Source organism: Epinephelus fuscoguttatus, linkage group LG1, assembly GCF_011397635.1.
Source record: "Epinephelus fuscoguttatus linkage group LG1, E.fuscoguttatus.final_Chr_v1".
NCBI classification, from domain to species: domain Eukaryota; kingdom Metazoa; phylum Chordata; class Actinopteri; order Perciformes; family Serranidae; genus Epinephelus; species Epinephelus fuscoguttatus.
Window position 1 is genome coordinate 51,600,182 of NC_064752.1, and position 27,616 is coordinate 51,627,797.

At 44.0% G+C, this 27,616-nt stretch overlaps 1 protein-coding gene across 2 annotated transcripts in view; it reads left to right on the top strand.

Moving 5' to 3' along the window:
• The window catches only part of apobec2a (apolipoprotein B mRNA editing enzyme, catalytic polypeptide-like 2a), a 114,050-nt gene extending 98,905 nt beyond the window's left edge, over nt 1-15,145 (top strand). The window contains exons 3-4 of one of the 2 annotated variants that reach the window (XM_049571715.1): nt 4,612-4,920; nt 14,537-15,145. In XM_049571715.1, coding sequence (XP_049427672.1) covers nt 4,612-4,915 — 304 coding nt within the window. In that variant the 3' untranslated portion in view covers nt 4,916-4,920; nt 14,537-15,145. The remainder of the gene's footprint in view (nt 1-4,611; nt 4,921-14,536) is intronic. The other variant, XM_049571722.1, reaches the window with a different exon arrangement.
• The last annotated feature ends 12,471 nt before the right edge of the window (nt 15,146-27,616 follow it).

The window sequence follows — 27,616 nt, forward strand, 5'->3', positions numbered from 1 at the left end:
AAAGAAATGGGGCGAGAGGGGGTCATAACCCCAGCCAGGGCTGGCAAGAAGTGGGAAAACCTCAAAAAAACTTACAAGGTATGATTTGTCTCAGCTCTTTGTAAGAAACAATAAATTTAGTCAATAGTGACAATAAATTTGCCTTATTATATCAATGTATGACAGGTCTATTCCTCCATAATTTTAAGGAACTCAAGAAGCCCCCAACTGGCCAGGGGACAGAGTCGGGGGAAGACACAGCGGCGTCCCGGAAATGGTACCCCCTTATGGATGAGGCACTTGGGGGGAGGCCGTCTATTCAGCCTCCTGTCCTTGTTGCCTCAGCCTGGGGGGAAAATTCCAGGGCTGCTGCAGTGTCTCCCCCTGATGCCCATAGAGCGTCCCCTGAGCCTGCAGCAGGAGGAGAGAGCAGCACAGGGGAGACAGGACCAGGGCCAGCCAAGAGGCAGAGGACAGACCCCGTCCTTGAATTTCTTGAGGCAGAAAGTGCGAGGGCAGAGGAGAGGGCCAGAAGGGAGGAAGAGAGGGAGGAGAGGTTGCTGTCTCTTCTTGAGAAAATTGTTGATAAAATGTAAACAGTTAAATAAATGTTTTTGAGAGTAGGTAAGAGGTTTCTGTGTATATTTCAAGAAAAAAAGTCAAGGTGATTACAAGGGGCGCCAGCCAAAACTCCCTGTTTTGACTTATGGATTTCAAAATGTAACCAAAGCTCTATCATAGGTCTGGGCAATTTATTGTTATTATATTGATATCGTGATATGAGACTAGATATCGTCTTAGATTTTGGATTTTTGGTCCATATTGCTCAGCCCTACTCTATCATTATCGTAATAAAACAACAACAATAATAGATAAATATAGTTATAAAGCTATATTACTTTAAGTACTTTTAATTGCAACTTCAATTCAAACAACATGCCCACTATGACAGTCATGTAAACTAACAATGGTAGCAACATAAATAAATAACTACACAACAATAACAATAACAATTATTTGATTTGATTTCACAATAAATTACAACAAACAAATAAATAATGAATAAATTTAGCTTATAATCTAATTATTTGATTTCACAAGAAATTACAAGAAACAAATAAAGTAGTAAATAAATAATAAATAGTAATAAATACCCTAACCAACCACTCCTGAAACATAAGTGAACCTCACCTCACCTAAAATAACACTATTTACAAATTGTCTTTTCCATTTTCAGTAGTAATCGTGGTCCTCCAGAGGTGCCACTGGACCATCAGGAGCAGAGACAGCTGCTGCCAAGCGTTCCCTGATGTGCTCCCCACTTTGCTGATCCAGGTGGTGATGTGGCTCATCCACATTATCATCAGGTCTGAGGACCTCCTCTGCTGGCTCCATAATGTCACCGTTTGACAGGCAAATGTTGTGGAGTATGGTGCAACAGGCGATGACATCTGGTGAGAAGGTTGGTTTTACCTCCAGTGCCTTCAGGAAAATCGCTCTCCAGCGAGTTTTCATGCTGCCAAACGAGCGCTCGATGATGGACCTTGCCTTGGCGTGGTGATGGTTGAACCGTTGGGCTGTTGCCAGGAGGACTGGCTCCTTGTAGGGACTGATAAGGGTGATGGGGGCAGAGAGACATGGGTACCCACCGTCCCCAAGGATATAAAAACCTTGGGGTGGATACAGCTGCCTGGTGTATATTGGGCTGTTTTTCAATACCCTTGAGTCATGGACAGATCCTGGGTAGCCGGTGAAAATGTCCATGTACTTGCCCCGATGGTCACAGACTGCCTGTAATTGGATTGATGGAAACAGTTTCCGATTGGTGTAACACTGGGAATCGACAGACGGGGGTTTTACTCTAATGTGGCAACCATCGATACTGCCCACTACCTTGGAGAATGCAGGGGACCCTGCAAGACGAGCAAATCCGTTTCCTATGTCCTCCAGCTCAGCGACAGGTGGGAAACAGATTACCTGATTTTTAATCTTGAGCAGCTTTTTGGAAACTTTGTGGACCATATCATGGACTGTTGTACGGGGTATGTCAAAGCTCCGTGACACAACACGGTAAGAGGTGGCACTGGCAAGCCAAAACACAAATACTAGCACCTCAAGATAGTGGCCCCATCCATGGTCCTGCTGGCCACTGGTGACTGCCATCAGGTGCTCCAGAGAAGCCCTGGTCAGACGGTAGTCTGGCTTTGGGTCTGCCTCCCCGTCCAAGTAAAGGCGAAGGACTGGCATGGTGGCATTAAGGCGGCAGTGGGTCTGGGGCTCCAACTAAAATGATCATTTTAATGTTAAATATTATTTTGGTAACTTATAAAATTTGCACTGGTTGAGTATGATGTTAGTTCACTCAGGAAGACATTTAATACCATTTCTCTTTTTTTGTTGTTAAAAACACAGACAGCTCTGAAAGGAGAAGCCCTTCTGCCCTTTACAACCACTGGAGACAGCTCCAACACAACAAAAGGCTTGACAGGGTGAGGACCAGAACCAGTGATCTGTAGTGTGTGAGAGGATTTAAGGTCTTCTTTAATTGTGGCCCCACTGTTCAACTTATACACATGGTTTTGGATAATTTTTCATCCTCAAAATATATTTGACAATGTACAAATTTCATTTGAATCTGATCAAAGTCTTAGGATACACTGCCTGCCACATCAAAGTTTCTCTTATACTAACCCCACTATTGATATCCAATTAGTGCAAAGCAAGCCGTAAGTGTTAAGTATATACATGTGATTTTCTGTTTCTGCTCTTGTCACAATAGTGTATTGTGTTGTGTTTTGCAGTTGCTGCCATCTCCAGCTCCTTCCAGAAGGATTCCCTTGACAGGGAAGACTGTTTTCCTGATTCCTGCCTCCTAATGAAGCCTTTGGCAAATTTGTATTTCTTGTTTTTAATTAATAAAATATTTGTAGAATTCATATTTGTCTTTCCTGATTGAAATGTTAAATTTATAAATGTAAGTGTCAGTGTTTAAGGGTTTAGAAATTAGGGCTGCAACAGGTATTTTCCATTATTTGTTTTAAAAAGTTGCAAAACAAAACAAAGAAGCGGACATCCTCAAATGTTTAGTTTTACTCACAACCCTAAGATACTTATTTCCCTGTCAGAGAGCATAAGAAACCATGAAACACACATGTAACAAGCTGGAATCAGAATCATAAGTATTCAAACTGATTAATCAAACATGATAACCCAAAGTAGGTGATTAATATAATAACTGGTTACTTAATAATTATCCAGTCAATCACTGAAACTAATATAAGTTTATATGTAAGAGTTAAATTAAAGTTTCAAGAAAACTGTTACATTATTGCCAGGAGTGTATTTCACAGGGGGTTATTGCCTAGTGGGTACTCAGCAAAACAGGGAATAACTTCTATTCATGATGTGTCAACTTAAATACGATGGTAATGTAAGATATACATTATGGTACTGTTATACTTTTGAGTTAAGGTGACTAGATAAATTAAATAAAAATCGAGGACATTTCCATTTCATTCAGTGGTCACAACACCATTAAAATACTGACCATGATAACTACTGTTAAGAAAATTAATTGTGCCAATAGTTTGCTTATATCAGCTAGCATGTTAGCTTAGATTTTTTTTTAGGCTAATTACCAGTTGACGTCGGCGAATCAACAAAAGGCGCCTTAAACGCCTAAAATATGTTTGCCTTCACCTCCGTCGTTGCCTGAGGAGCAGGACTTGGGTCAGCAGCATCCAAACAATAACCGGAATCATTATTTTAATACACAAAAAGAAAAGAAACGAATAGGATGCTAGCCGGTAGCGTTAGCTCACGAGCTAACAATAGCCACTTAGCTCGCACGAGCCAGGTAGCTTGTAGCTCGTGCACTATCGTGGGCTATTACAGCTCACAATGCAGACACACAACTGTAGCTGACAAAACCAAACGTCCACACCATTGACATTTCAACAATTTATTGACAAAAAGTACAACCACCATACAGTTCGGTCATCCTCGAAGCGCCCGGTTTGTTTACATGATGCTCGGCGCGTCCACTTGCGTCACAGAAGTATGCGGCGCAGCTACTGACGCAACGACGTTCAGAAAATTTCAGTTGGTGTCCGAAATCTCGTTCAGTCGCTCCCCATGTAGTGCACTATATAGTAAACACGAAATAGGGAATAGTGAGTGAGTGGACGGTTTCGAACACAGCTATGGTGTCCTTCTGTGTCTTCTTCTTCTTCTTGTGTAACCTTGTGTGTATTGGCGGTTTTTTCAGCATTACCGCCACCTAGTGGATTGGAAGCACATTACACCTATAATGGGTTTTATTGGGAAAAATAGCTCAAATGCGACCCCCAGTGTTAAAATTAGGTATATAATTCGATATATCGGTTCAGTTAGATATTTGGCTTTAAATCAAGCCGGTTGGAAAATTTTAAAACCGGCATAAGCCTAAACATGACATTCAAAATTGTGTCCATTTAGTAACACCTTTGTACACAAAAATGTAAAAGTTGTACAATAAAATAAGTGCCTCTAAATCTGGTGTCTTTCTAGGGCTTTTATACAATGATGGTCAGAAATGTGTGACATTGTTGAAAATTACCAACATTTGTCTTCATTCTGTCACCTTCCTTCTAGGTATGTGTCCTCCAGTCCATGCTCTGCTTGTGCAGCAAAGATAGCTGAAGTGCTGAAGGCCAGGAAAAACGTCAAGCTGAGCATCTTTGCTGCTCGACTGTTTGAGTGGGAGGAAACAGAGATCCAGGCTGGACTGAAGGCCCTTCACGCCGCTGGCTGTAAACTGAGGGTGATGAAGCCCCTGGACTTCTCCTACACCTGGGACACATTTGTTGACAACGAGGACCAACCTCTGAACCTGTGGGAGGACTGCAAAGAAAACTATGAGTATTACCAAGAGAAGCTGGCTGATATTCTACAGTGATTGCAGTAAGTGTTAAAAAGAAAAAGCTGCTGGTTGTTGGCCCCGTGCTTTGATAGTGACAGTAGAGATACAGACAGGCAATGTGGAGAGCGAAAGAGAGAGAGGGAGAGGCATTATATGCAACAAAGCTCCATGCCAGGATTGAACTTGGGTCATTGTGATTATATGGTGGTCATCCTAACCTGGTCAAAACCCAATATGTTCCAAACACAAAAAAGTATTGTAAGGGTGGATTTCTACTCTAAATGCACTCATCAATCATTAGCAGAAAAAAACACCTCTTTTTTTCTCCCCCGTCCATTCCGATGAACGTAGATTCTTAACACCAGAATCACCTAATAGGAAAAATGACAAAAAAATGGTTTTCATACGCCTTTTTTCAACAAAAAACATGAGATTATTTTCCAGGAATGGTTAACTCATATCAGTGAATAAACTGATGCTTTTAAATATATTTTTGGGCATTTTTAGCCTTTATTTGACAGGACAGACAAGCGTGAAGGTGGGGGGAGAGAGAGAGAGAGGGAGTGACATGCAGCAAAGGGCCACAGGCTGGCGTCGAACCCGGGCCGCTGCGGCAACAGCCTTGTACATGGGGCGCCTGCTCTACCACTAAGCCACTGACGCCCCATAAAGTGATGCTTGAAAACATTCATTCGCTCAAGGTCCAAAAAGTTTGATATATTCAGTGTCATACTTGTGTTTGACCATGTAGTCGAGGTAGTTTGCGTTTCTGTTAAGTAGCTGTCCATTAGTCACTCACTCTACAGCAGGAAACCGCATTTAAAAATAAAAGCTCTGTGCTGGAAATTTACTGTACTTAAAAAAGTGGGTTTCATTCATGAAATGTTAGTAAATCTGAGTACATTTGCACATAAAAATCCTAGGCACTAAAAACCTATAAAGGATTCAGGAACATTGCGGAAAAGTTGGATTTGATCGTAGGCACTTGTGTATGTTCATGAATGCCAATCAGTGGTAAATTGACAACAAACTCTCGCGAGTCAGCGATCAGCATACATCCCTGCCCATGAACAGCCAGTGACCACCATGTAAGGAGGTGATAATTAGGATAGGTGCATCCCCTCTACCTGCAAACATGACGCAAACACAGAGACAGAGAGAGACAGAGACAGAGAGAGAGAGAGAGAGAAAGAGAGAGAGGGAGAGAGAGAGAGAAGCTTTTCCGATGCTGAGACTTAAGTTATTTGGGGTGAACTGGGATTGAGAAATACATTTTATTTTCATCTGTTAGTAGTGGTATGACTATTTCTGTTTATATTTTTATTGTCATATTTTAGTTTTTTTTAATTTGGCCCATGGCATCAATTCTTAATTTAAACTGTGTGGTTGCCTGACAACTGCATTTAAATCGGGCCCCTGCCCCTCCATCTTCAGCTTCCCTTGTGGCAGCTGCACACAAATTAAATGCTCTGCAGAGCAGCACGTCTCCCTTATCTGTGGTCATGGACAGCCAGGTAACAACAGTGTTTGATCTAAGCCTCAGCATTCTTTGTCTGTTGAGAAATTTAACCACTATTAAAACATCTTAATACAGGCAGTCTAATTTAGGCAATAACCCACTGTCTGGTTTAACAAGTAAGTTTTATTTAACTAACTCATTCATGTTTTTAAGAAACCTAATCTGAAGCTTAAATCTGCTGAATATCAATTTATTTACTAAATGATTTATTTATATTTTTTTTCACGTTTAGCTTATGTGTTTCAAAGGAATCTGCATATTGTGAACATAACAGAGCACAAAACAAATTAAAATTGTAAACAATAATAACAAGCAATATTTATGTGCTGTCCGTAGCAGGTGTAAATTTTGTTAATACCTCCGAAAAGATTGGAGCTACTTACACAGTGATGAATGCCAAAATACATGTAAATTTCCCTCTGCGAACAATTTACACACAAATTCGTTCTGCTCGTGTTGCAGTCCATTCAGAATGAACCCACAACCCACCAGTTAGGAAACACTGGTTTAAAGCACATTGGGTCTCATTCATGAAACGTGAGCAGAAGGAATTTGTGTGTAAACTGTTTGCAGACGGAAATTTACGTGCATGTCCACATTCATCAATATTTTAGTAGCTCCGATCTTTTCGTAGCTACTAACAAAATCTACTCCTGCTCCTGACCACTCGAAGTGCTTGTGTAAATTTAGTAAAGCACATAAATATTGCTTTTCACTATTGGAAATTACAATTTTAATTCGTATTGACCTCTGTTATGTACACAATACACAGATGCCTTTGAAACACATAATCTAAACATGACAAAAATATTAAAAATATAACACATTTAGTTAAATTAGTTGGCAATTATCAGGTTTAAAATCCAGATTAGGTTCATGATTGTGAATTATCTATGTAAATCGACTCAATAGATTACACGTTCTTTCTACATGTTGAATGATGATAATAAAAATATCTGTAAGGACAGCTGGATCACAGCCTCTTCGGCCTCGGTGCCTGGGTTCAGCAGGAGCAGCAGGTGGTGGAACCACAAAGGAGCACGCGCCAGCTGAAAGAATGATTTGAGACAACACATTTTTATGTGTGCCTTTTTGATCATTTGAATGAATAAATCTGATTTGAAAAATGTTTGATTTACGTTGTATAAAACAGAGCTTTAGGCTATTAAGATTCAAATAATTTGAAGACGATCCATACAAAACTGCTGTAGGCTATATGTTATCCGTATCATTTGTTAAAATAAATGTTAAATAGCTCTACATTCCGACAGCCATCACTGATGTAGAGTTTATCCATTACGCACAAAACATCTCTGGTTTCCCGTTCCCACTTCATTCAAAACCCCACAAATGAATCTTCTGTTTGTTTGGTGACCGCTGTATTTTTTGTGTGTGCTTATGAATTTCTTTGCCTCCAGTTTCATACCAAACCATTTAGGCTACGCTTCATCTCTGACATGGTTCTTTGTACTACGGAGACAACATTAACAGCATCTGTTACCTCCCTCCAGGCCTTCGCTTTGCCTGTCCCTGTCACACCACTACCAACTGAAGAATATAAAATGTTTTTTCTTAAGTCCACTTCACCCAAAATTATTTTGATCTCTGCTTCGGAAAAATTCTTTTTTCTTTCTCTCTCTTTCTTTCTTTGCGCCATGACTGACAGGTCGACTGGATGCACCTACACCTCCTTATATGGTGATTATTGGCTATTCATGGCGGGGATTTATGCTAATTGCTCATTACTGGGAGCGCGCTGTCACTTTACGATGGATTGGCATTCATGATCATGTTTACGATCAAATCTGAGTTTCCTGCGGCGTTCCTGAATCCGGAGTAGGTTTTTAGTAGAGTAGGCTTTTATGTGCAAATCTACACACAGATTTACTCACTTTTCATGAATGAGACCCATTGGATATATATTTTGCATTGTATTTGAACAGAATGCTGAAAAACTCAAGAGCTGAATATTCTGTGGACACAATAAAATGTTTTAAACTGATTGTTTCTTTAGAAAAATCAAGTCACAACTGTTAAGTTTGGTTTTGTGTTTTGGACCCAAAATGCAGAGACAGAGGCGGAAGACAGTTTTGAAGAGTTTATTACAAAAACGGAGCTCCAAAAAACAGGGAAACAGGTGGCAGGTGAAGGCAGCGGTGGTTTGGCTGGCGTAGCTGGTGAAGCCGACTGGAAGGAGCATGTGACCGACGCAGGAACGCTGAAGCGTAGTCAGGCACGGCAAGGAGACACACTGGAGTCTGCATACAAAAATCAGGAAAGCGCATAAGAGCGACGAAAAAACATACGAGAGTCACAAGAGATAGAGCCGTTACTATACCGGTCGAGACGGGATAATCTGGCACAGGAGTAGTGTCGAGGACCAGGTTTTATAATGAGAGTGATTACTGGATGAGAACCAGGTGCGCCTTGTCAGGAGTCCAGCCAGCCACACCCACCACTGCACACACGCTGCCAGGGAGAGAAACAGGGAAAAGGGAGGGGGAAAAAAGGAAAACAAGACAACCCAAACACAAAACCAAATGCTTGACAGAGCATAACCATGACACACAACAGTATTTCCATTTTAATTTTCTGGTGACATTCAGATCCACCCTCCATTCCAATGGACAGACATTTTTGAAAAAAAATCCTGATTAAAAACCATAAATCTTTCATATGATTTTTTTTACATGTATAAGTAACAAACCATCTCATGTTTACTTAAAACAGTTTGAATAACAAATTATGTACTTAACTATGATTTAAAGACTGAAATATGTCTTGTGCTTCCTCCTTGCGTCATGGTTGGCCATGCTTGTTAAAAAAAGGGGGCATGACTCTACTGCAGTCTGCTTTGGATGATGTGGAACACTGATTTGATTATAGACATCTCATCTAATAAATCTGTGCACTTGGGGGAGTCAGATAATACATTATAGAATTTGTTATTTTTAAATCTTTATGCATTTTATTATTATTAAATTTCTAAATCTTCATTTTTTTTAAATATTTAAATCGTTAATTTCTCTAAATCCTTACATTTTTTATGCATTTTATCATTATTTTTTCTCATACTTGTTTTAACCTATCCCATTGCCTTTTAGTCTTTTAGTTTTTTAGCTCCAGTGTTTCCTCATGGGGGGCCTCCACACTAGGAGGTGTGTCCGGTCTGCCCACGGGGACGTCGCCTTGGAGATCCCTCAGGCCCGGGGGACTGGGGGGCTCTGCACCATGTGTGGAGTTTACCCCGGTCTGTTTGGGTTGGGGTGGTCTCTGTAGCGGCGCTCCCTGCGGCCGTAGGCTGTGACACCTCTCAGGGTGGATAAGCTCCCTATAGGTGTTTTTTCCTCACCAGGGGCCTGTATCACAAAGCGAGATCAACCTTTCCTGGGTTACCCAGACCTATCCTGGGTTGACTAACCCTAACAATGGCAATCAGGATAATCGGTATCACGACGCTGGATGTCAACTCGGTAACTCAACCCAGGGTTGCTTTATCAAGAGCCGTGAACGCGCACGCAGCGGACAAATCACAATCATGAGAGAAGCGCAGCGTCACCGAGCGTCCTCACAGAGCGCCCTCACAGAGCGCCATATGTGAGGGGGGAAAAAAGTATTTCTCGTGAGGATCAGAGATTAATTCTACTAAAATATGAGGAGGAGAAAAGCAACATTACAGAAAAGGCCAACACCGTGGCAGCTGCAGGAAGAGGAAACATGCGTGGCAACGCATAACGGGATTAATAATGTTTAGTTTTAGTTTAGATTAGTTTATTTGCACATAATGTTAAAAACAGACAGTATAAAATTTACAAGATTAAAAAAAAGAAAAGTGCCGGAGAGGTTAGAAGCCACTAAAAGCTTATCAAAGAAATTCCCCTGTCAAAACATCAATGAAATCACATAATAGAGAAGAAAAAAACGGGTAAGGAAAGAAGAAAGGAGGAGAGAGGGAAAAATCAAGACAAAACAAGGTAAAAAATAAAATTATGTGTAGGTTAAATTACTCATCGCTGGTTCAAGCAGCTACAGTACCTGTACCTGTACATCTGACACTGATCACACCCTTGAATCCCATGAAATCAATGCTGCGCAGATGAATTGCGTGTATTACAATTATCGTCTAACATCATTGCGTCTGATAAATTAGTCTTCTTTGTTATAAAGTTATATATGCTACAATAAAGCTTAAAGCTGACGCCACAATTAAATCATAAACACCAAATTGATAGTCTGAATAAAATCATCCTGATATTGAGCTGTGTTAGAAATTAACAGCTGCACCACAGTAGCCTCCCTCTTTAAAAAACAAAAAGGAAAATCCCTAACACCATGAAGTGTAGACATGATAGGCTACTTTCCACATTTCCAGCAGCAAAGCTGTCAATTAGGCCCATTCTCTTTAACAGGGATCATTTCCTCCAACAAAACAAAATGTTGGCACTAATTAATGGTGCTATTAAGTGTCCGCAAATGATCAGTTTCTTTCTTATGAAGGGGTGGGATGAAATTTCAACTTCTTTCCACTCCTTTTTGAACAATCTTTTCATTGTCTGTTGTTGCTTTTTTTAATGTTCAAAATAAACTTTCAAATCAAATATCAAATTAATTAAACTTCCCGTCTGACTGGGCTGCATTTCTGTCAGTGGAGTCATTTTTTTCCGAACAGCTGATTGGCCATTGGGTGGTGCTTTTTATAGGATCAGATTCAACCCTGAACTTACCCTGCTCCGGAGCAGAATAGCCCTGACATGCTACTATATTGACTCTGTGTGTGTGGTGGGTTTTCAATATTTGTAGTATTTTTGTTGTATGTTTTTTTTTGTGAAACACTTTGTGTTGCATTTTTAATGTATGAAAAGCACTATATAAATAAAGTTTGATTTGATGCCAATTTTTAAAATACTGTTTATTACAATTCGCTCAAGACAGTCTTAATCCAGAATCTGTTATGTTAGATACGAACACTGGAATCACAATGCAGATCAAGACAAAAAAAGATTTATTAAAAAAAAGGCACAAAAATCAGTTCAGGGGCTGAATTGAGTCCGTGGAGGGGGAGAACAAAAACTGGGGCTGAGGCGTTAGGCTGAGCGTGGCAGGCAGGTGGAGGAGAGAAAATGGCAGGGCACTTAAAAAAGACAAAAAAAACCAAAAGCCGGTTAGTAAGGCAGCGGTACAAGGTCCATGATCCAAGAGCAAAAAATCCACAGGTCAACAACAGGGTAAAAAAAACCCAGTGAGCAAAAACAAGTTTAGAGCGAGAAATTGAACCAAGTAGTTACCACGAGGGTTTCAACAACGAACTGGCGAAGAATGGAGAGGAGAACCAGGCTTTTATGCTGCAGTGATTGGAGTTGATGTGGTACAGGTGTGCTGATGACAGATGCAACGCAGGAGTGCAGTGATTAAGAGACTGAAGGGAGCCACGCCCAGCCAGGGAAAACCCAGTGAAGGCAGGACTGAAGGGGGGAGCAAAAACAAAGAAAACAAAACACAGCAGGACAACAGATTCCTAACAAAATCTTTTAGAAAAAATATTCTGTCCAACACAAAACTTAACAAAACAAAACTAGGGGAAGTGAGCAGAAGCCACTCATGGAGAGGCAGACTACAATAAGAAGTGCCCAGAGGTGCCACCTATTCACCACAAGTGCAACACTGCAATATTCATGGCAAAATGGTGCAATCTAAACTTGTGTCCCGGTGCTTTTACTCACATGCATTGCATGCATAGGTGCCTCACCTCCCAAAAAGATGGCACTCTGCCTCACTAAAAGAAAAGAACCAACACCCTAGTTGGTTTATTAACAGAAAAATAGGTACAAAGCAGCAAAACAGCAAAACAAAGATCGCAAAACCACAGCAGGTAAACATACAAAAGGTTCCACATGCATTGTGCTTGGATAATGGATCTGAGCAAAGCTGAAAATAAAAGGTAAGCAACTTAGCACACAGGGTTAAAAGCATTGACTTGTCTAAAGGAATTTACAGCGTATCTGCTAACAAACAACCACAACAGGGAAGAGGACAAGAGACAAAGAATGAGCACAGCCACCAAGGTCCTTATATAATCTGGCACTAATTAGGGGTGTGGTTGGGGGAGAAGGCAGGTCTGGGGCTGCATTCACTCGCACTTAATGACTGAAACACACTGCATTAAAGGAGCAACCCACCACAAACATCTAAGCTTGGAGACAACCACACAGTCTGTGCCCCTGGGACCGACCACTTTGCGCACAGTGTTGTGCTTATGTGATGAATACAGAGCTCCCTAGAGACTGAGATTGTGGATCTCCAGTATTAAAGAGGACAGAGAGACAAAAGCTTGTAGTATAGGCAGATCTGCTTGGGATGAAAGCATAAGAATGGCTCTTTCCAAAGTCATCTTTAATGGAAAGAAAAATGGTCAGACCTGCCTCATTTTGATCTAACAGAGATCTTCATCAGGCATTTTGAAATCACCATCATTGCTTTGTGATGGTGATTATTGTACTACTACTGGAGGCTTTTAATATAACGTGCAGATCTCCTGTCTGGTTTTTGCTTTAGTTTGATTTTTTGATCCAGCACCCGTTAAAGTTTTTTGGATATGCATGCCCTCCACCTTGCTTGTTCCAGGCTTGCCTCATACACTGTTTTTGGAGAGCTGATGGGCATGAGCTCACAGATTCCAGATGTCAGGAAGAGAGCTGTGGATTTTTGTCATGCTCAACAGTTGTGGGCGTAGAAAAAGCGCCATGTCGTATCGCAATTTCTTTACAACTAAATATAAATGCCAACAAATGCTGAGCTGGCATGTCCATTTTCTCTCAAATAATTCCAGGTGGCACTGAATGGAGAATAGAAGAGTTCCCGGCATTAATGGTTTCTTGGGGGACTTGTATTAAGCTTTTTGGTCCACATTAAGGAGAGATGTTCTTGATGTCCTTAATAACAGTGTGGAAAGAGGAGTTTTTACTCTAACCCTTGGGAGAGCTATACCCACTGTGTTGCCCTGAGAAAGAATATCGAGACTTTTTCTCAAAGACTCTGGCACAGTGAAAAAAAGCAATGGACTAGATCATACATGTTGATCACAGTTACTGTATTCCAAGCAGATCTATCAGAGATGTTTACCTTATTATTTGGAAGTATAACTCACTGGGACTTAAGTGGTCTTAGGTGTTTCTCTGTATCAAGAAAAGGTGACAACCACAAAGTCTGAACTATCAAGAAAAGGTGTTTGGTTGGGGCATTGGTGGCTTAGTGGTAGAGCAGGCGCCCCATGTACAAGGCTGTTGCTGCAGCGGCCCGGGTTCAAATCCAGCCTGTGGCCCTTTGCTGCATGTCATCCCCTCTCTCTCTCCCCCCCTTCACACTTAACTGTCCTGTCCATTAAAGGCAAAAATGCCCCAGAAAAAGAAAAGGTGTTTGGCAGGGTGGAACATCCATACTGTGGAATGTGTTTAGTGCTTTTGGTTTTCTTCTCTGTTTTTTACAGCCATGATGGAGGGGCTCTGTAATAGTGTTAATTAGTGTTATTAATAATAATAATAATAATAATAATAATAATAATTATTATTATTATTATTATTATTATTATTATTATTGTTAGAGAACATGTTTTCATTTTTGTTTTTCTTATAGCAAAATAAAAAGGGTCATTCGAGTAATGTCCTTTCTGGAAGGACAAAAGTGGCCATATCTTGAAACGAGAATAAAACAAGGTCAGGGAAATTAATTACTATTCTAGAATTGCTAATTAAACACTGTCACCTCACAGCTCGAGCCCAGTGGCTGGCTGTGGAATTTGTATGTTCTCCCCATGTCAGTGTGGGTTATCTTCAGTTTCTGCAGCTTCTTCCCACAGTCTGAAGCACATTTGGTGACTCTAAATTGTATCCTACCTCTCACCCAATGTCAGCCCCCCACAACCCTGACTAGGATAAATAGTTACAGATAATGAATGAAGGGTGAATGAATGAAAGTATTCAGTGAAAGCATGTATAATACTGGAGTGTGAGGAGGAGTCAAAAAAGGTTATGGTCTTTTTTTTTAAATGGTTCATTGAATGTGCTCTTTTCTCTTTTAATAAAGATTTAATCTGTTTTTCCCAAAAAACTCAAAACTTTTTCTTTTTCTCTCTGTTGACACAGGAATCAAATTGGGAATGTATTCACCCCCAGTCATCATCATTACTTCTTTACAGATGACTCATACTGATGTTGTTATTGTTGTTGGTTGATAATGATACATATTCATAGTGCATATGAATCTGACAGTAGAACAGCCATGTGTGTATAAGTGTGTGTGATGCCTTTGTTTTTGTGTGTTTATGAATGCTGCAATCAGACTTTCTGTGCCATGGTGAAAGACTTTCTCCACAACATCTGACAGCAATCCCCAATCTGACTTCCTGTGTGTGTGACAGACAGCCAGAGGGGTATTCCAGGTAAGAGGTTCAACAAACTCCGAGTCTAATCCTGAACTCTGAGTTGACTTACCCTGAGCTGGGGAACTCTGAGTATACTGTTCCAGAACAGCTGATTTGAATTAGTTCAATCAGCTCTGAGTAGGCACACCTTGAGTTAAGTACGTGTACAACCACAATAAAAAGCCATCATCAGTGGAGTCCCAATACCTCGATTCACCATGGCAACCGGAGAGAAAAAGCGATCAACTTATTTTACACCTGTGGAATTGGAGGCGCTCATGAATGCCTACAGCGAATATGAGCATATATTTCATAAAAAAGTAACACTGCTAAAGCTGCCAAGGAGAGAGAGGCGGCATGTGAAATTTAGCAAGCAGAGTTGGCTTGATGGGATGTTGGTGGCTTAGTGGATAGAGCAGGCGTCCCATATATGTTGGTTTTGCCGCAGCGGCCCGGGTTCAACTCCGGCCTGTGGCACCTTGCTGCATGTCACTCCCTTTGTCTCTCTCTCCCTTTCATGCGTAACTGTCCTGTCAAGGACCCCCCCCAAAAAATATTAAAAAAAAATCCTTGCTAATTTCGACTGCTGTTTTAAGCACATATAGATGGTTGATGACTTATTTAAAATTTGAGTCCTTTAAAAACTACCTACTACTACTGATCAAGGATACGTGTACCCGGCCCGGAGGGTTACCGGGGTCCTGCCCTGGAGCCAGGCCTGGGGTTGGGGCCCGTGGGCGAGCGCCTGGTGGTCGGGCCTTCGCCCATGGGGTCCGGCCGGGCCCAGCCTGAACCGGCTACATGGGTTCGTCCCCCTGCAGGCCCACCACCCGTAGAGGGATCCAGAAAGGTTCGGTGCAATGTGGATTGGGCAGCAGACCAAGGCGGGGGCCTTGGCGGTCCAATCCTCGGTGACAGAAGTTGGCTCTTGGGACATGGAATGTCACCTCTCTGGCAGGGAAGGAGCCAGAGCTTGTGGAAGAGGCTGAGCGCTACCAGATAGATATAGTCGGCCTCACCTCGACACATAGTTCCGGCTCTGGAACCCTAGTCCTTGAGAGGGGTTGGACTCTCTCCTTCGCTGGAGTTGCTCCGGGTGAGAGGCGGAGGGCCGGGGTGGGCTTTCTGATAGCCTCTCTGCCTGTACGTTGGGGTTTACCCCGGTAGAGCGAAGGGTTGCTTCCCTGCGCCTTCGGGTCGGGAACGGGTCCTCACTGTTGTCTGGGCTTATGCCGAACAACAGTTCAGAGTACCCACCCTTTGGAGTCCCTGGGACGGGTGCTGGACAGTGCCCCAACCGGGGACTCCATTGTTCTGCTGGGGGACTTCAACGCTCATGTGGGCAATGACAGTGGGACCTGGAGGGGCGTGATTGGGAGGAACGGCCTGCCCGATCTGAACCCGAGTGGTGTTCAGTTATTGGACTTCTGTGTGGGTCGCAGTTTGGCCATAACTAACACCATGTTCAAACATAAGGATGTCCATCGGTGCACGTGGCACCAGGACAGCCTAGGTCGCAGGTCAATGATCGACTTTGTAGTCGTATCATTTGACCTGCGGCCATATGTTTTGGACACTCGGGTGAAGAGAGGAGCAGAGCTGTCAACTGATCACCACCTGGTGGTGAGTTGGATCAGATGGTGGGGGAAGACGCCGCGCGGACCTGGCAGGCCCAAAACAGTGAGGGTCTGCTGGGAACGCCTGGCGGAAGAACCTGTCCAGATGATCTTCAACTCCCACCCGGGAGAGCTTCGACCCGCGTCCGAGGGCAGAGGGGACACTGAGTCGAATGGGCCTTGTTCCGCTCTGCCATTGTTGAGGTGGCGGTTTGCGAGCTGTGGCGCAAGGCCGCTGGTGCCAGTCGCGGGTAATCCCGAACCCGCTGGTGGACACCAGAGGTGAGGGGAGCCGTCAGGCTGAAGAAGGAGGCCTACAGGGCATGGTTGGTCTGTGGATCTCCGGAAGCAGCTGACGGGTACCGGCGGGCCCAGCGGAGCGCGGCGGCGGCAGTCGTGGAGGCAAAAACTCGGGCATGGGAGGAGTTCAGTGAGGCCACGGAGGAAGACTATCGATCGGCTCCAAAGAGGTTCTGGCAAACCATCTGGCGCCTCAGGGGGGGAAGGCGGCAACTTGCTCACACTGTTTACAGTGGGGGCGGAGAGCTGCTGACGTCAACTGGGGACATTGTCGGGCGGTGGAAGGAATACTTTGAGGAGCTCCTCAATCCCACCAACATGTATTCCAGTGAGGAAACAGGGACGGGGGTCTCAGGGGCGGGTCGTCCAATTTCTGGGGCAGAAGTCGCCGAGGTGGTGAAACAACTCTGAGGCGGCGGAGCCCCGGGGGTGGATGAGATTCGTCCCGGATATCTCAAGGCTCTGGATGTTGTAGGGCTGTCTTGGCTGACACGCCTCTGCAGCATTGCGTGGACATCGGGGGCAGTGCCTCTGGAGTGGCAGACCGGGGTGGTGGTCCCCATTTTCAAGAAAGGGGACCAGAAGGTGTGTTCCAACTACAGGGGGATCACACTCCTCAGCCTACCCGGTAAGATCTACTCCAGGGTGCTGGAGAAGAGGGTCCGGTCGATAGTTGAACCTCGGATCGAGGAGGAGCAATGTGGTTTTCGTCCCGGACGCGGAACTGTGGACCAGCTCTTTACCCTCGCCAGGGTGCTGGAGGGGGCATGGGAGTTCGCCCAACCAGTCCACATGTGTTTTGTGGATTTGGAGAAGGCTTACGACCGTGTCCCCAGGGGCATCCTGTGGGGGGTGCTCTGGGAGTATGGGGTGGGTGGCCCCTTGCTAAGGGCCATCCAGTCCCTGTACCGAAGGAGCATGAGTCTGGTTCGCATGGCTGGCAGTAAGTCGGACCTGTTCCCGGTGAGGGTTGGACTCCGCCAGGGCTGCCCTTTGTCACTGGTTCTGTTCATAACTTTTATGGACAGAATTTCTAGGCGCAGCCGAGTGGTGGAGGGTGTCAGGTTCGGTGATGGGAGAATCTCGTCCCGCTGCGGATGACGTGGTCCTCCTAGCTCCATCGAACAGTGACCTCCAGCTCTCACTGGGGCGGTTTGCAGCCGAGTGTGACGCGGCTGGGATGAGAATCAGCACCTCCAAGTCCAAGGCCATGGTCCTCAGCCGGAAAAGGGTGGATTGCCCACTCCAGGTCAGAGGGGAGGTCCTTCCTCAGGTGGAGGAGTTTAAGTATCTCGGGATCTTGTTCACGAGTGAGGGTAGGATGGAGCGGGAGATTGACAGGCGGATTGGGGCAGCGTCAGCAGTGATGCGGGCGCTTAACCGGTCCGTTGTGGTGTAAAGGGAGCTTAGCCAGAAAGCGAAGCTCTCGATTTACCGGTTGATCTTCGTTCCAACCCTCACCTATGGTCATGAGCTCTGGGTAGTGACCGAAAAAATGAGATCGCGAATACAAGCGGCCGAAATGAGTTTCCTCCGCAGGGTGGCTGGGCTCAGCCTTAGGGATAGGGTGAGGAGCTCAGACATTCGGGAGGGACTCGGAGTAGAGCCGCTGCTCCTCCACATCGAGAGGAGCCAGTTGAGGTGGTTCGGGCATCTGGTAAGGATGCCTTCTGGACGCCTCCCTTGGGAGGTGTTTCGGGCTTGTCCAACCGGGAGGAGACCTCGGGGCCGCCCCAGGACACGCTGGAGGGACTACATCATCCGGCTGACCTGGGAACGCCTCGGGGTTCCCTCGGAAGAGCTGATGGAAGTGGCTGGGGAGAGGACTGTCTGGGCTTCCTTGCTGAGGCTGCTGCCCCCGCGACCCGGACCCGGATAAGCGGAGGACGACGAGTACGAGTACGAGTAAAAACTACCATACCCAAGAAGTGGCTATTTCATTATATACTGTAGGCCACCAATATCATATAAAAAGCTACTGTTCACAAAAAAACGTAGCGAGATACACATTTGCTCTGATGAGAGCACACGTCTGCGGTGTGTCAGATTTGATATGTGTGGCCGGAGAATGTTGATGAGGTAAATGATTGAGTCAAATGAAAAACGGTACGGTTCAAACAGATATTCACTGGGGAATGACAGCACATCTAAACGAGGTCTGAAGATCCCCTCCTGGCATAAGGCATTGTTAATTAATTCAGCCTCGATATCGATAGGATTTCCTACATACGGACAACCCATGTCTGTCTGCCAGCTTGCTTCAGGCTCAGCAGTAGGGAGGAGACAGGGTGAACTCAAGGTTTCTTATAGAAAACCTGCCAGCGAGCAGGTTAGGTTCACAGAGAGTCAGTTGCCATGGTGATTGACTCTGAGTTTGAACTACCTCTCTGTCTGGAACTGAAAACCCAGAGTTTCCCTCATTTCAGGGTTAACATACTGAGAGTTTTCACTAAACCCGCTTTCTGGAATACCCCCCAGGTCTGTTGTACCTTGTGTTGAGATTAGCAGTGTGAGAAAGTGATGGGATTAAAAAGGCTGTGTTAAGTCTTTAGTCTTCTGCTTGTCACTCTGTACATTGTGACAGTTAAATTAAAAAACTGACACATATCTGTTTACATGGTCGAATTGACCAACACACAATTAATCTGGGAATTTTTAGGCACCAGGGGCTCTTAGGCCCAGGCCGAATTTAGCCTTTTGTGTTTAGAGTACATCATCTGTATACATCCAAATATGATATCTGTATTTTCTTCCTGCCACCTGTCCTCCTCTCTGTGCTCTCACTAATAAATTAACACATTTCAGTGGTCTGCTGTTTCTTCTGTTCACCTCCACAACAATACAACAAATATATCATCAGTCTTCAGGCAGTTGACCAAATCAGTGACAGCCTTTGCCACAGTATTTTGAGGGGTCAAAGCTGCATGTCATTGCTGGAGCCCTGTGCTTTCTTTCGCCAGCAAAAAAGGTAAGGCCAAAAGTCACCAAAAATTGGCAGGTGGGTTGCAAACTCTGCCCAATCCTTAGGCACAGAAAAAAAAATAGACAGAAGGTAGCCCTCTAACAATCAATTTTTGCAATTATCTTGAAAACATCTTGGTTTAGAGTCCAGTTTCTTTCATCATTTTAAATACTTTTTTTTTTTTTGACATTTTGCAGCCATTTGATAGGACAGCATTTAGCGTCTAAGGCTGACAGAGAGAGGATGACATGCAGCAAAGGGCTGTAGGTTGGAATCAAGACTGCGCTGTATGACCTGTGGGCTGCCAGTTGATGATTGCTGTCTACTGCTTTAAAAATGACAAATATTGCAACTTTTTCTCAATTTTCTCGAAATCCTTTTTTTCAAGAACATGTCAGAAACCACTGGGCCACTTGTCCTGAAATATTACAATTTTCATCAATCCAAAGTATCAAGGACATACTGATACTTAAGTCATTGTAAATTGTCTGGTCTTAAACATGTGTATTTAACTTCAATTTTACATAAATGTGCATTAATCAATATTGTTATCAATAATTGTTACCAAACTTGGTGCACAGATGCTACATCTGTTCAGATACCGCAGCAAAGTTTTGCTAAGCAAGTCTTGGAAAATTCTGTCACTTGGGTTCAACACAAATGTGAAAAGTCAATATCCCATAAGTGGCTGCAGAGAGCCATACAAAATTCGTTTTGCAAAATCTAAGATTATGACTCATACCCGGGGGGCAAAGGGGGGTGTGCTGCATTTACCCTGCTGTAAAAGGTTGGCCAGGGCCGGCTTAAGGCATAGGCGATATAGGCGGTCGCCTAAGGCACCACATTGTCTGGTGGGCGCTGGGAAAAAAATGAAAATAAAATAAAAAATAATAAAAATTCGCCAGTGGGCGCCCATCCTATTTTTTTCTGGAAGTAACAAATGAACAAATACAGAAAAAAAAGATAGAAAGAGAGAAAGCAAGCAAGAAAGAAAAAAAGAAATACACTTTGCACCCCTGTTCCTCAAAATTTTTCATCTGCCCTGCCCCTGCACCTGTACTGTGAGCACTGAGTGTGGGGTCTGTGTCAAAATCTGGTCAAGATAAGCAGATATTTACATTTTACCTGCATTTCATAATAATGAAAAGGTCCAAGCCTTCAGATGTGGGAGGAGGAGGAAAAGAAAGTTCGATATAGAAGTATGTCGTCTGTCTTATGTTATCTTTAACCCTGTGGGCCTGAACGACGCATAGTCCAAATTCACACCTGTTCTCTATCGATTTTCTCCGCGACTGTGAGGGGAACCATAGCTTTCCGAGGAGACTAAGCACTTGTCGGTAGTCCAATGTTTTTACAGCGAAAAAAAATGATAAAGTTGATGTATAACAGAGGTTTCATACAGCTTTGCACACACATTACTCTTAGATGGATTGGGCTACTCGCAAATGCAGGCTCGCACAGAAATGCCACGCATATGACTTTAAAGTGCAGGACCAGAGCTTTCCAGTGATACCACACATCATTGTGCTGTCATCCCATCACGCTATAAATCCAAATAAATTGTCTACAAAATAAAAACCCTACGGATTTCTTTACAATCCATTATACAGATCTTGTTATCAGTCACTTCATATAGTGAGGAATATCGTATCTTACCACGTCTTAGGCTTGCGTGTGTTTCTCCCTGTCTATCCACATTTGTAGTCCGGCTTTCAAGATGCAAATATCTCCATATTGTCCAGTTGACACTCCATCAAACTTTGTATGACAAGACAAGCGCACTTCACCTTTGCGCACACAGACACTTGTAGCCTAATTATGCATGCTGACAGGGCAGTAGTCACCATATACATTGAGGGGGACACCTCCTCCTCACCACCATGAAAAAATTCTGGCAATTATGTCGGCCTGGCACAAACCACATGTTTTGGACAACTGTGAAATGACAGAATGTCCCAGCATCATGGTTCTTATATTGCCAGATTCCAGAGACTCTCCCCTCTTCATATATGGCAGAATATGTCTACTTCCAACTTGCTATGATGAGATACATGTAAAAATGTAAGAATTTAGTCACACGGATTTGGTTTTTTCATTGATATAAAATTTAATATAAAATACAGGCATATAGAAGGTCATGGAATGAATGGAATTCGATCTGGATTGCCCAGATTGTCCTGAAAAAAACAAGATATAGCATGCAGGAAAAATACCCCAAAAAAGGCCTAGGGCCCATAGGGTTAAGGCCTGGATACACAGAAAAGGACTCAGTTTCCAATGTGCTTAGGTGAAGGGATACACTTCAATTTATCAAACAACCAAATCCCCACTAATCACCTACCACAACGTGAAAATGAGCACTGTATCTCTACATGCGTGACACATTTACTGTATCAGGGGAAATTTTCCTCATTTTATTCCTCAGGTTAGCGTCTTCAGTCAGTGTCAATACAGTGTATTGTAACTACGGTCTTAAAGTCAATGTATTTGCTTATTTCTGAAAACATACATAAATGAAAGCTGCAGACAGGTGAGTCCAACACCTGCAGGTTGATGAACAGGATAGAAAGGCAAAGATTTGGTAGTGCCAGACCTGGAAACAACAGATGTCCTGGGACCCGGTGAATAAGTAAATCTTCAGGTCGAAATATATTTATAAATTTCTGTACTACTGTATTTAACTTTGCATTTTGACATCAACACATTTTTAACTCTCACAGCTCTAGTAAGCATGATATTTTTCATTTCTCCCCTGTAACAGTGTCACATTTTACTCTGTCACTACAGAATTTCAAATTAAACTACAATTAGGTTATTATCTAACTTTTACATCCAGATTGTGAGAGCGGCATTATGTAGTAAGCCTCTGGAAACATGGCTTGAAAAAGTAAAATGCATATTATAAAATAAAGGGGATACATAATTGTAAATTAATGTTATTTTAAACAAAATTCCTGCAATTCTATATGACCATCACCTGCACTAGTCTATATTAGTTGCATTAAGGGCGTAGAGGACAGCATAACTTCTTCTACAGCGAGAATGGGTGAAATCACAGCAAGACAGTTAAATGCGTCCCTGATAATAACAGCAGAGAGCAGCTGGATGAGAGACGGAGCGGTGCGTCGTCATATTTACAAAGAATTCCATCGCAAATCTGACTGAAACTGAGGCCCATTCATAAATAAGGGGGACCACAGTGGAGATTACGCGCATGGACAGAAACATTTACCTTACAGCACAGGAGAGCTGAACAAGTCTGTCTGTGTGTTTGTTAGTTTCTGTTTGACTTTGAACCCAAGCAAACGTGTCAAATTACCAAACGTTAGAGTGCTTGCTGTGGAGCAAGACGCGCAACTTGTGGCTGTGAGTAGCGTACGCACTGCAGCCTCCACTCCCCACCTTATTACGGCACAGTAAAGCAAGTAAATGATTCTAAATATACCGTGCAGTTGTATTAATATTGATCTCAGCAAGGTAAAGTCACTGTTTGTGTTAAAAGAGTCATAAAACAGTTTCAGCTGGCCTTTGTTTCCGAGTCGGTAAGAGAGCGCCACGGAGGGGGAACTGCCCATTGGTCTGACAGCCCATTGGTCCGACATCTCATTGTTCCGACCATATTAAACCCATTGTTCCGAAGTCCCGTTGTTCCGAAATCATCATGATGCCCTGTGGTTAAGGTCTGGTTAGGTTTAGGCACAAAAAAGGAAAAGATCATGGTGTGGGTTAAAATGAAAAAATACAGTATAGCCTAGTATAATCACATATCGGAACAACGGGACGTCGGACTAATGGGATGTCGGACCAATGGGCTATCGGACCAATGACATGGACCCCACGGAGGGCGCCAAACTGTCTATGTACACTTCGTCTTGTAAAACACACGAAACAACAGCGCATATAATTCTGCTGTAAACCCAGTTTATAGGCAGTTTTCCCCTTTACGCTGTAATCCCAATGACTATGTTATTTCTTCCAGCCATATCTCCCCTGTCTTTGGTCATTAAAATGGTGAAGATGGCACCACTGCGCCAATGAACTTTCGTCTTGCATGCATGGCACATTGCACAGAAGTACACTGACTACAACTCTTGTTAAATAACTTGACATGAAAGAAGCAACAGACAGCATTTTTGCCTATATATATCATTATGAAAATAATGTGGGTTGCACAGGGTAGTATACACAGTAAAATCAGACTATTGGTGTTTACATAGGTTAGTTAGTGGCTTTGCAATAAGCTTCTGCCACCGGGGATGAATTTTCGCGGAAAAAATCTGCTTTACGGCAGGAAATGCGTCATGTATTGCCAAACTGGTCGGTCAGCCAATCAGGGACTGGAGCTGGTCCTTATGAGGAACTGGTTGGGGCATGAGATAGTTGAATCAGGAGCACAATGGCAGATGGACAAAGTTTGGAGATAAGTGAAAAACGGCCTCCCAAAAGAAAACAAGTTAATCTGTCTGAGGAGGCGAGGATGCACAAAAAGGAGAGTGATAAAAGAAGAGGAAAAACAAGAGTAAACCTCAGTCAGGTGTTCAAGAGATGGAGGGAGCTCCATGACCAAAGAGGCTTCAACACTGGTGTCCAGCTAGCTTTCTAATGGATCAGTAAGTAACACGGCTAAATGTTAGCTAGCTGAGAGAGGACTGTACTTTACTGGCTGCTAGTTCATTCCTAGCTGGCCAGCATCGCAAATCACCGCAACCAGGGACCGGGTAGCGAGTGTTGGTCGGCTGACATCCTCGTTGCCATTCTACTATTACGCTAGGGCCACACCGCCTGCGGAAGCGCCGCGAATAGCCTCGAAGCGCCGAGAAGAGAAGGCAGTTTCCTTTCGGCGCCCATGTTAACCGACTGTGTCGTCTACACTGGCCGCGCCGCGCCGGGAAGCTCCGCAGCGATCAGTTCGGCGTCTGGTCTATTTTCTGCGCGAGCTGCGAGCGAATCTGGGAGCAGAATCGCTTGTCGACGGCGTGGAGAAATGCGCGTCTGATGTGAACGGAGGTGCTCCGGCGCGCGCGAGAATTTCGGTGCGCTGCGCTTCCGCGGGCAGTGTGGCCCTGGCGTTATTCTTTCCCGCCACCACCGCCACAGCCGCAGCTACTGGGCACACAGCATCTCCGACCGGGAGAAGTGGAGTAAAATCCTCTCTTCCGCTCCTGTTTGTCTGGTGAACGCCTCTCCTCTGTCAATACACTCTGCCAGCAGTTTAATAATATTGATGCCAGTTGTAACATTTGAATGTTTTAGTAGTGAGTGTGTGTGTGAGAATGTATAGTGAGCCGGTGACTGTTGAAAAATAACTCCGCTGCACGTCGGGGTTCCATTCCCCTGTCCCCTGAGTTATTTTTCAACAGTCACCGGCTCACTATACATTATCCCCTACATGTCTACTGTTGTTTGAACTGATACTGTACATATTGGCATAATTTACTGTGAGTTGTTTGTGCATTCTGGTATAATTATTTGCATTACTATTTGTTTTTTCTTCAGATAAATCTGATAATTGTTGCTTGGTCTCTTTACTCATTTATTTAGTAGAGTGTCCACACACCTTCTCATTCTACATATACATAGAGGTATACTGGTGGCTGGTCAATTTGGTCTTTGCGACAGTGAGAGCAACACCGCTGACGCTAGGTGGGGCCAAGCTAAAAAAAAAAAAACGAATCCTATCTGTTGCCTCTTTAAATAAGTAAACATTTGCATTCCCAACATGATACAGGGCAAAATATTATATAGGAATCTTTACTTACATTCAAAGCAGGAGCTCACCAGATGTCAGCAGGTAGCCGACACTCCTCCCAAGTTTAAATGATGCAGGTCCTGACGCATGCACACATTGTAGTGCAAGGCCCAAGGTCTTTGGGTAAATTTTGTTATTTATTTTTGTTGGGACCTCAGCCGCATGTTTTAAACAATAGAGAGGCCTTGACAAAACCAGCCAGTCTAAGAACAAAGGAAACGCGCCAAGCTTCCATTGGTCTGGTAGCTATAAAAATGTAAATCACTTTAGAAATTCAAACTCTTGCTCCCTATTGGGCGACAGCAGCCAGGTTCAGGTGGAGTCAGAAGGAACCTTCTATGACGTCACTGAGACTTTAATTGCCGCTGCATGCTGACGCCCCTCGCGATCCCTGAGTGATGAGCTGCTGAAAGGAGCCAAAGCTTTCTGTGCGCAAGTTACTGCTAGGGAGCACCTCAAACATTTGAATTTAACCGACCTAGGCCGCCCTTTTGTTTATTGACTCGCTGGACGAGGAAAGACACTTTTTCTTTTGTTTTTAACACTCCACGGAACACCAGAGGAACGCCGTGCAACCCCGCCGTTCCTCAGCATCTGCAGATTTTGGAGAACCCCCTTTTTCTCCCGAGGAAGACGAAGTCACCAAGGTCCCGTTTCTTCAACCGAGTCGACTCAGCTGATCCCTCTTCTGCCACACTGAGGACAGCATCTTTCATTCCGCTGTAGGACGCTAAAGCCTGAATTATGGTCCTGCGTTAAATCAACGATGTCGCTATGTCGAAGGGTACGTGGCTACGCAGAAGGCTCGCCGTAGCCCCCGGCGTAGCCTGACGTGCACCTCCCCAAAAATGCAACTACACGTCGAGGTGACGCAGACCCAGGGCAGACTGAGAGGGCTGTGATTGGTTTGCTTGGTAGCAATGCATTTCCAGTTCCGTATTTCCAGATTGCGCCATCCCCGCCATCTTTAAACATCTTCTGCTGCGATGTAGATATTGCAGTATTAAGGCCCATTTATGCTCAACGTTCAATACGGATATGGATACGGACGGAGCCGTCTGTCCGTGCTCCGTGTTCATTTCTCTGCGACCAGAAAAGCCGGAAGCTAAACAAAGAATCAACTAGAGATGACGATAACCATTCAGGAAAGGAACGCAGCCTCCTACTGCTCTGGCGGTGAATTGCACCGCGACGAAATGGAGTGACGGAGAAGTTCGAAGGGTTCACGACGGCGTCACGGTAACGACATAGGTACATTGTAGGTACGCCACAGGACCATAAATCAGGCTTAAGAGAGCTTGGGCAGAGACTTTATATATAGCGTGTGACTTAAGAGTAACTTTAACTGTGATTTTGTGAACTTTGAGGACCGCCGTGTCCCTTTCTTTGACAATCTAATCACTGATTGCTGCTTGTTGTTGCGCTCGCCAGAGCAAACTGATTGTGCCGTTAGTGTGCCGGGTCGCGTGCTCACAATACGCCGCATTCCTATCTGTAACAAGGACCAGTGGATGGTAGGCTGACCCAGTTAGTCTACCAGCCTCTGAGGGATAGGAAAGTGACCATTGTTTTCCTCCACGGCCACTTTTACCTCGCACTGATTACGAGCGCCCGCTTGCCTTTCCTCTCTCTCTCTTCCCCCCTCTTTTAACTAACCTACATGCACACTTGCATGCACACACACATACACACATTATACCTGTGGTAAAATCACACATTGTCTTGTGAGCAACTCCTTAAGGGCAGTTCGCCATTACCACACTCTACACACCTACACGTGTTGGCACAGCTATTCTGTTAGAGCATACAGTGTGTTTGATCCCGCCGGACGCCATCTTGTGCGTACTTTAAAGGTGCACATGTGGCCAGCTGTTTTATGACCCATTGTCTTGCTCTAGTATCCCGCCTCAGTACTTCTTCCAGTGGCGGTTCTAGGCCAGTTTCAATGGGGGGGCCAAGCTAGGGCCAGTCCTTTTGATACAGGGGCACATACAAGTACGGTCAAATATCTAAGTCTGAACAATAAGATATATATATGTGTAAGGGGGTCTGGGGGCATGCTCCCCCAGGAGAAAATTTTGTATTTGATTTAAAGGCATCAATCTGGTGAATTCTGAGAGCAAAGTTATGATGGCAGAATATGCCTAGATTTCAACATCTTTGTGCTTTTTATGT